This window comes from Saprolegnia parasitica (genome assembly GCF_000151545.1).
Source record: "Saprolegnia parasitica CBS 223.65 unplaced genomic scaffold supercont2.299, whole genome shotgun sequence".
In the NCBI taxonomy this organism is placed as follows: domain Eukaryota; phylum Oomycota; class Saprolegniomycetes; order Saprolegniales; family Saprolegniaceae; genus Saprolegnia; species Saprolegnia parasitica.
In genome coordinates this window covers 1-8,869 of record NW_012156693.1, presented here as the reverse complement: position 1 = coordinate 8,869, position 8,869 = coordinate 1, and the positions used below count along the sequence as shown (strand labels likewise).

Here is an 8,869-nt window from a genome sequence, read left to right as displayed (position 1 = left end):
GCACTTTTTTAAATATTTGCCGCCTGTTGAGCGGATGACCGCGTATGCTGTTAACTGTGAACATTGGTACCTGTTTTTTGTTCATTTTCTACGTGCGGTTTGCGTCCTCTTGGCACTTGCCTTGTCATGACTGCGTTCGTACGTATTTCCGGTCATTCCTTGTTTTATACTTGTGAACTCGCGGCAAAAGTGATCTAGCAAGGGCATGGAGTATCACTGGCATTCTCCATTGTATTGCACCTCATATAGCTACATTCCTTTTACCAGGCAGCGTTTGCCATTTAAGCAACAGAAACTACTATCGCATCTATTGTACTGCTGCATGACGTCACTGAATACGCTTTAAAAACAAACAGAGTTTGTAAGAAATGCACCACTGTATTCCATCGAGCTCTGTAACTCTGTTTGTATCCACTACATCGAAGATGCAGAAACACGGTTAATTACATAAATTATTTATTGATGGATCTCTCCGTGCGCAGCTCCCTTCCAACGACCAAGTGCTGATGCCAACTCGTACGCATTCAGGCGTAGGAAGATAACGCGGAACACGTATATATATATATATAAAAAGTATTTTTTGACAGTCCTCTTATCTCATAAAAGAAGCATCTCGCTCTACTAAGATACTTAAAATTACGATGAGTAGTCTTTAGTCATCTTTGGCACAAGTCTTTGCGCTAAACGGTTAACCGCGTGCCAAGCCACAATCAACGTAATCCTTTTTCGACACCTCATCGCAAGTACTTGCTTGCTGTCTTAAAGCTATTTACAAAAAAAGTATGGCTGTGAAAGAATCACGTGGCTTACTGAAGTATATTATTTTCTTCAGGAAAAATGCCTGATCCACCTTGCACTAGCCGGAATACACCTCGGGACAAGGAATCCTGAGGATGCAGATTAATGTTTTCTTGATCCATTTTCATCCTTTATCAGACACGAAAAGTGAGTCCTGGAAATGCAGTTTTTCTCAATTTACCAGAATCTACATTACATCTATCACGGCCTGGGCCTTCCTGTGTCTCTACGATGTACCGCGTTTTAAGACAGTTCGATGAGTCCGATAGGCATATGCACTCGGTCAGCAATAGGAGGTAACCTGTGATGCGCCACCAGTCCCTCATCGCTTGATGCAGAAAGATGCAGAATGATCGAGGTACACCCTCCTCGAAGGCACCTGGATCAGACTGACCGGAGGCGAAGCGGCCCCACGTGCGCAGCATGTGCTCGAACGTAGTGCGCAAGGCATCACCGCGTAATGCATCAGTCGGCGCAGTCGTGTGGGTTTTGTAAGAATCATTGCGGCAGCTCCTCTCCTCTTTGTCACGAATATTTGGATGTTGCCGTCAATCATCCAAGATAGGTAGGTATAGCAAAGCAACTCCAACCTGTTTTAGATCTTTGTGGGCCGCACGGCGTCATCCTCCCGACGACTTGCCGCGAAGCGACCAGACGTATAAACCCGCGCCGTATGCTTGTTAGGTCGGACCTGTGCGGTTTATGATGATAGGCAGCTAGCTGGGGCGCAAATTTGACATGCAGCGATTGTCTTGCGCAATGAAAATTTAGAGAAATGACGCACGAGAGTATGTGCTTGCGGACAGGTTGAGCAGAGATGGTGACCGCTGCTGTTGTCAAGTAGGCCAATCTTACGCACCTGGGAAAACACAAGAATGCTTTTGTACACTCACACTTGCCAGCACAGACCTGGTTGCTCCGTCCATCTCCACAACTCGGCTGCGCGTACAGCTTTACGAAAAAAGGACCCTCCGCGCCAGTCGCGCCAGTCGAGAGTGCCGCCTCGAGCGCAAGCCACACCCATCTGTACAGAGTCGAATCGACATGAGGCACTTTTAGATTGCCCGAAGACAACCACGTGGAAGAATGGTACGGCAGTTGCGACCGACTTGACATTGAAAAACGGCCCTAAACAAAAATCTATGTCCAAGCTGGAGATGGCTAGTAAAAACGACCTTCTCGAGGTCGACACTCCAAGTACAAGGTGGCAGCATTTACCTACGTATAGGAGACTTGCAAGATCTGCTTCACCTTCCGAATTAGACTGTAGCTGTTGCACAAGCGGCAAGATCGGCGACGAGCACCGGTGCTCACTCTGGATCGTTGCCAGCCTCCAGCATGATAGGAAAACATTCTGCTTGATGCAGCATCAACGCTAACGGAGTGTACCATCCTTTTAAATATACATCAGGAACTAGGTTCACAATTTATGGGGCTTTGCACCACAACTTTTGACATCTGGACCTAAAAGATGCAGAACAAAACCGTGGCTGCCCTGAGCTGCGCGGTACGCAAGAGGAGAAATATATCAACAAAAAATCATACGGATCGCACAGCGCCAAGGTTTGAGAAGATGCGGCCAATTCGGTCCATAATAAGCGCAATTCTGCAAATTCGTGCATTCTAGTACAACACTTTCCACCAATTTGATCCAACCAATCCGTATGGATCCAGACAACGATTTGCGGATGGGAGGGGCGACGCCAAAAGAGTCAAAATGCGATAGAGACACATTCATATGGCTCGATTCTAATATGCCTGAAGAGCGGTCAGATATCTAGATACCGGGTGCATAAGGATACAGTCGTCCCGGGTATTGCGCAGACAGACGGGCAGGTGCGCTACGCGCATCGAGATCGTGGGCAATGCGTGAGCTCACTCGCTTTGCTTGTGGGGCCGCTTGAGCCAGGTGCCTCCAGGGGGTTTACTCTGATTGTTGGCTCCAAGCAATAGGAGATCCGGCTTGCTGAGATCAATGACAACCGTGTTCAATGCCACGAATCCAACCGATCAAATTCGCGTTATTTGAAGCAACAAAGTTGTGCCGACGCGATCGCTGTACGTCTTTTGGTGCGCTGGGCTTCTCGGCATTATAAGCGAGCAGTCCTCAATCGTCATTCATCGCAAGCGACTTCCGCAGCACTAAGAAAATGTGATGGCTCATGTGTGCAGCACGTACGGCAAGCTCGACCATTTTATCACGACGAGTGTAATGCAATTTGAAAAAATTTGTTTGTATGAGTCTGCAATTAAGAAGTTTCACGAGGATCAGCGACATGATTTCGGCTGCAAGACGTTACCAACAAATTGTTTGGACATCTCACATTTTCGTACAACTCTGCATTGATCATGATATCATGAAAATATGCATTTTGCGATTGACGACCTAAGTTCGAGGGTTGAGTTCTTAAAGCGCGGTCTGGCTCTCGCGCACATCTTGCTCATGCTCGTCTGTGAGCAACCGAAATCTTTGTCCAGTGCAACCCGACCTTGCTTTTCGAGTACATATGTCACAACAACGTCGATGTGTGCTAAAGCTTTGCGTAGATCAAGAACCCTCTCAAGTGTATGCAGAAGGGTTACGATCGCATTGCGTACCCATTGGAGACGTCATCGACAAGGTTAAGCAGTATATTAGCCGGGACACTACAAAGTGTTCCACGGGGCTGCATGCGCTCTTCGTACAACATCGAGCGGCTTGCTGCTCTCGTCAAGGGCAAGCAAGTTCCGTTTTTGTGGTTGATGCTATCTATGGCACAGGCGCGTATTCTCAGTGGTCAACGTACGATGCTCTTGTCTTTTTTCGCCTTCTCCTCCGACATCCCTCCCCGACGACGACGGCGTGTCCCCGAGAACTCGCCTTTACAACGAGGTCTGTCACCACTCCACGTAGCTCACGGCTAAAAGTGGCTTGTGGCTACCCCGCCTACTTTCAGGATATCGTGCTCCTGGCAGAATGTACTGCGCTTCCCCGAAGAAAGGCAAGCGGAATATTACATTCGGACGTTTCCGTGTCATCGTCGTGGTCCAATGTCGTTCGCGGATCTCCGTGCTGTTGATGGTGACCTCCACGTTACCTTTAAGAAAGCGTGTCAAGCTCCCAGGCTACTCGCATCTGATGACGACTGGCAGCGGTTGCTTTCTTGACGCATCATTGAGCCATATGTCGCGTCAGCTTCGTGACCTCTTTGTCACGCTGTTGGTCTCCGTCAGCCCCTCGACCCCACTTGCGCTGTGGACGAGTTTGCACAAGCACTCTGCCATTCTTCGTGGACTATGCGATGGCGCTGCACCCTGACGGCGACCCTCGCTTAACAGTGGCTCGTGCGTATGGGACATCGATGAGCTCTTGCGCTCACACAGTTAGAGCTTCTCCACCCGTCCGCGCTATCTCTATCTGGCTCATTAAAATTTCAAAAAATTTACCGGGGAAACGCCCCACCGGTCCCTGTAAATCGTCCCGTATCTGTATAATTTTTACAGGGAGAAGCAAAAATTGGCCGAGGTCCCTGCAAATTGGAGCGCGATGCGGGGCTCGCGGCCACTCTGGCTTTTTACCCTGTAAAACTCTAAATTACTTGCTGTTTGTATACTAGTCAAAAAATAAATATAAAATCGAATTTCTAGACGAAGTTCGTAGTTATCGACGCCATACATTTCGCGACTCCCTGCATCTTTTTACAGGGCGACCGGTGGGGCATTTTTTTAGCGCGCTGTATCCGGCGATACAGTGAGAAATCCCACCGTAAAAAAAGCCAGAGCCAGATAGAGATAGCGCGGACGGGTGGAGATGCTCTTAGGACTTCTCGCTCAATGCGTTTCCTACTCTGCCCCAGCTTGGTGCTTATAGCATAGTCCTCGGAGCTGACGCCTTGAAGCTGACGCCTTGGATCCTACGCGATAGATCTACGATCGAAAGGTCCTACTGGGAAACTCTACAGGGCATTGCTTCCGCCAACCTACAGCAGCGCGCTGTCAGGATGCCGTATGCCGCGAGTCTGCCTCCAAGCCAACGAAGATGTCATTTTTTCTGTGCGGCGAAGGCGTCTCTGGTTAGAGCTATGAGTCCAACCTTCTGCTTGCATGGTGTTCATCCAACGAACGCGTCGCGATAGTATGGCAGTGGGGCCACAGGGCCCACCCTAGCGAATAATGAAAGCAACTGGCACGACTACGCTGTTTACGATGCCAAGGAGTAATCTTGGGTTACTCCGTCACTAAGGTGTTCGCTCTGGACTCTAAGGCGTGTGCAAAATCCTGTAGCAACGGACGTGCAAGCCCACTCGAAACTCAACAACAAACACCAGGAAGTATTTTTATCCCCAAATTTGTCATTTATTGTCGGGTCAACAAGGAGGTCACTAGAGAACAAACTTGTACGCTTCAATGTCGCCGACGTCGAATTCTTCCGTGCCGCCGAGTGGTGGGTTGCCAAAAGACATCTGTGGCCTGACTCCGGCCACGCACAAGACCATCATCGATCTCTAGTGCAGCGGCGCTGCTTTTGCTGTCGATACCGATGGCAAGAAGAGACGGCTGGCACATGACAAACTTGGCGCGCGTTCCAGTGGCCGCGTACTTAATAGCCGGCGCAAGCGAAGCCACGAAGCAATTTTTGTCGCCGAAGAGTTGGTCACGCGGCCCGACGCCGTGCGAGAGGTACGCTACAATGACACGATCACAGCCGAGAACTTGCAGCACCACAATAAGCGGCGCGATGTTGGCACAGTAGCGATACATCGTGTCAAGGCCCGACCTTGCTGGATTGCGCAGTAGCAGCGTTGCAGCTGCTTCAACTGCTCGGTCGCAGGCAGCCACGTCAAGAGGATAGAGTCACGTGTTGCGTCAAGCAGCATCGGTGGCGCCGACTTATCGACGACAAGAGGCAGTGGACTCCCATATTCGTCGATCGTCGATACATCCACGTACGCCGTCGGCGTTGTCGCGAGTCGCAACTCAAAGTTCTGACGTCGAAAGAGGTACCCGTACCACTTTCGATAGGCGACGGTACAAATTTCCGCCATCGAGTTCGCCCGAGTGCGCGTTGCGAAGAGCGCCCACCATGCGCTACGCAGCTCGTCCGTGGGATGTGATCAAATGGATTGGGTCGACGTACGCGCCGGTGGCCGTCATCTCTGCCGCCATGGGAGCTTTGTGGAGCTTCAGCAGAGCCATGAGAAAGCGGCAGTGGATCTATGCACGAATCGATCACACGTGTCACCGAGACGCAAGCGCACCTTTGGCCCTTCACCGAGGTACGCATCCACAATCCGGAGAGCGACCTACCTTCGAATGAGTCAACACATATGTCAACATTGTCCTACTGCCAGGGGAACATAAGGGATGAGGAAGCTGTGGATCGTGTCGGCAAAGTACGAGTCATCCCATGCTCCTTGGCGCTGCATCGCAGTCGCGAGCAGTGGGTACCGCCACGCCACGGTGTCCTTTAGATGACCGATAACGGCAAGCTCGTGGGCCGGCGACGTCGGGAGCTTCCACTCATCTTTGGGGCGACTGCGTTGCAACAAGCTCTACACAGAAGTGCATCAGGCTTGTCCATGTACGTGTGTAGAGGCCATAGAGTCCTACCCGCATCATGCAATACACTTGAGCTTCCGTGATGTTGACGAGAAGACACAAGCGCATTAGTTCTGGCAGTACGCGGCCTACTCGCTACATCAGAGCGCGTGGAAGAGGGCGTCGTACAATGATCCACGCCATGGAGTCGCCGCAGTACTATGGAAAGCCGGCGGTGGGCGACGGCCAACGCCGGGCTCAGCTCCAACGTGACTTGTGACGAGGTCGGCTTGCCAAACATCGGCGCCTGCGATATGTTAGTCATCGAACGGCCAGGATATGCATACGGCAGCAATCGATGCTGGCAGGGTCGGCCCGAAGATATCTTTTGTCGCAGCGGCGTACGTGGCTTCGATCTTGGCTGGCGACGGCTCGCGCTCCGACGTGCAGAGGAAGAACCACACCGCTGGGCGCAGAGAATCCGGTACGCCCTTCCGACACTCCTACGCACCGCTTTGTGAGCCATAGGCCATGGCGCCGTCATACTCCTACGGCTAGCGTCTCGTCGTACGTCGGCGGCAGCGGCGAGAGCGCCCCATGTGACATCTTTGGTCCCGAGAAATGGAAGTGACCGTTGCTTGCCGAGAAGACGTTGAGGTTAAAGTCGTAAAACGCAACGCGGAAATCGGTCCAGGCATCGTACGGTACTCATAGCCAAAACACCTGCCATCGATGCCATAGTACATATGTGTGCGCGGATACGAATGGTGCGCCCTTGCCGGGCTCTCTTAATGTTGGGATCGGTAAGGGCACGAAATGGGCTCGAAACCAGTCGCCACGAAGCACCTATGCTACAGATACTTCTGCTTTCTCGGTACATGTAAGTCATCTTCTTTACGATGTGTGGTCAATAACGTCAATACAAATTGTAGTAGGAGGCAGCCATTGACGCGCTCGAGTTGCCATTGTGCGAACTCCAATGGGTTATCGAAGTGCGTTTTTCGAAACGCGTTAAACCCAATTCACGGTATCCGGACGCTGAACATTTTCCAGCATGAGCAGTGGCGACAAGAGCAAGGCGCTCGAGTTCATCGAGGTTGACGAGCCGACCCGGTCCCGCGCAGCCACCGTGTCGTCGTCAGCACCAGCGTCTCCCCAGGCCTCTGCCACGCTGTAAGGAGCATCTCGATCGCCTTTGCGTCATCGGAGCGCTAGGCTGGGCAGCGTCACGGCTAGCGTCCGCCAGGCCAAGCACCCCGTCGCCGCTGTTTTCCACGTGCTATTCAAGGCGCTGGCGCTCCTCGCCTATCTCTTTGGTGGCCTCTTCTCGAACAGCTTTGTATTTGTCTTCGTCATCTGCATCCTGCTGCTGGCGTTTGACTTTTGGACCGTCAAGGTACACTACATGCCATCGGGCGATCTTATCCCTTCTGCGTAGAATGTCTCGGGTCGACTCCTCGTCGGTCTGCGCTGGTGGAACCGCGTTAACGAAGATGGTACGAGCGAGTGGATCTTCGAGTCGCACGAGGACATGACAGAGCTCGACCCGCTCGACGCCAAGGTCTTTTGGACTGGCCTCTACGGCGCGCCCTGCGTCTGGGTGCTTTTCCTGCTCATCGCCGTGCTCAAATTCAATCTCGAGTGGGCTCTTATTGCGATCGTGGCACTCATGCTCTCGACGGCCAACATTGTCGGCTACACCAAGTGCAGCAAGGGTACGTTCTCTCATATGCCACCATGCATCTCTGACACAGCAAGCGCAGATGCCAAGAACAAGATGAAATCGATGATGGCTTCGGGTGCACTCGAAGCGCTGCAGTCGTCCACAGGCTCGACGATCCTCTCGACACTTGGTGGTATGGCCTTCGGGAGTGCGCCGGCGCGGCCCAACGCCCGCCCGCCGAGTGAAATCGTCTGACGAACTAGTCTTGCATTACTGTAAACTGGCCAACCTTGCTATATACGCCTAGCTCGTTAGAGGCAACATGTTCTGCAGCGTCATAGCACGGAGCAGAGGCTCAGAAAAGGTCAAAGACATGGGACCGATACCGCTGCAAGGTTGCTTGGGGCGGCGCTGCCATTTCTCCATGAACGCCCGGTACCGGTTACCCAGCGTCCGATTGCCTCGGATTTGGAGGGACCCCCACCCGGGCCCCCTAAAACAAATTTTGCCGAATCCAAGATGCACCACGAGGTGTTCCTCGCGCTCCTCGGCGTCACAGGCGAAGTCGTCGTCGAGGACCCGTCCGGCGACGGCTTCCTCATCGACGCCAACTACTGCCCGTCGCTGCTCTCAGTCGCGGACCGCGCGATACTGCTCCATGTGCTACGCGTGGGCCACGCGTACAAGCACATCTTGGCCTTTGCGGCGCCACTCGCGCCGGTGCCCGCGGTCGCGGCCAGCCACAGCCTGTATCGCCACGCGTTGCAGCACGCAATCGGCACGGTCCTCCGAGAGTACGAGCGCCACGTCACGGAGCTCGAGGCTGTCGTTCTCTCCAAGGCAAGCACGCGCACACTGCCGCTGGCGTTCTTGCAAGTGGAGCTCGCGACC

General features: G+C 52.7%; 3 protein-coding genes across 3 annotated transcripts; 2 read left to right on the top strand and 1 right to left on the bottom strand.

Moving 5' to 3' along the window:
* Window positions 1–5,159: 5,159 nt before the first annotated feature.
* Window positions 5,160–6,921, bottom strand: SPRG_16440 (hypothetical protein; the record flags this gene model as incomplete). The annotated part of the gene is made up of 10 exons (XM_012355749.1): window positions 5,160–5,251; window positions 5,316–5,462; window positions 5,555–5,865; window positions 5,915–5,991; window positions 6,036–6,080; window positions 6,135–6,329; window positions 6,388–6,464; window positions 6,505–6,622; window positions 6,663–6,818; window positions 6,868–6,921. The coding sequence occupies 10 exons, from the start codon at window positions 6,919–6,921 to the stop codon at window positions 5,160–5,162; spliced, it is 1,272 nt and encodes a 423-aa protein (XP_012211139.1).
* Window positions 6,922–7,369: 448 nt separating this feature from the next.
* Window positions 7,370–8,286, top strand: SPRG_16439 (hypothetical protein; the record flags this gene model as incomplete). Its single annotated transcript, XM_012355748.1, has 4 exons — window positions 7,370–7,488; window positions 7,531–7,711; window positions 7,754–8,030; window positions 8,079–8,286. The coding sequence occupies 4 exons, from the start codon at window positions 7,370–7,372 to the stop codon at window positions 8,231–8,233; spliced, it is 732 nt and encodes a 243-aa protein (XP_012211138.1). The 3' UTR covers window positions 8,234–8,286.
* A 211-nt stretch (window positions 8,287–8,497) lies between these two features.
* On the top strand, window positions 8,498–8,854 carry SPRG_16438 (hypothetical protein; the record flags this gene model as incomplete). Its single annotated transcript, XM_012355747.1, has 1 exon — window positions 8,498–8,854. A coding segment is annotated over one exon (357 nt), but the record flags the coding sequence as incomplete, so codon positions are not given.
* Between the last annotated feature and the right edge of the window lie 15 nt (window positions 8,855–8,869).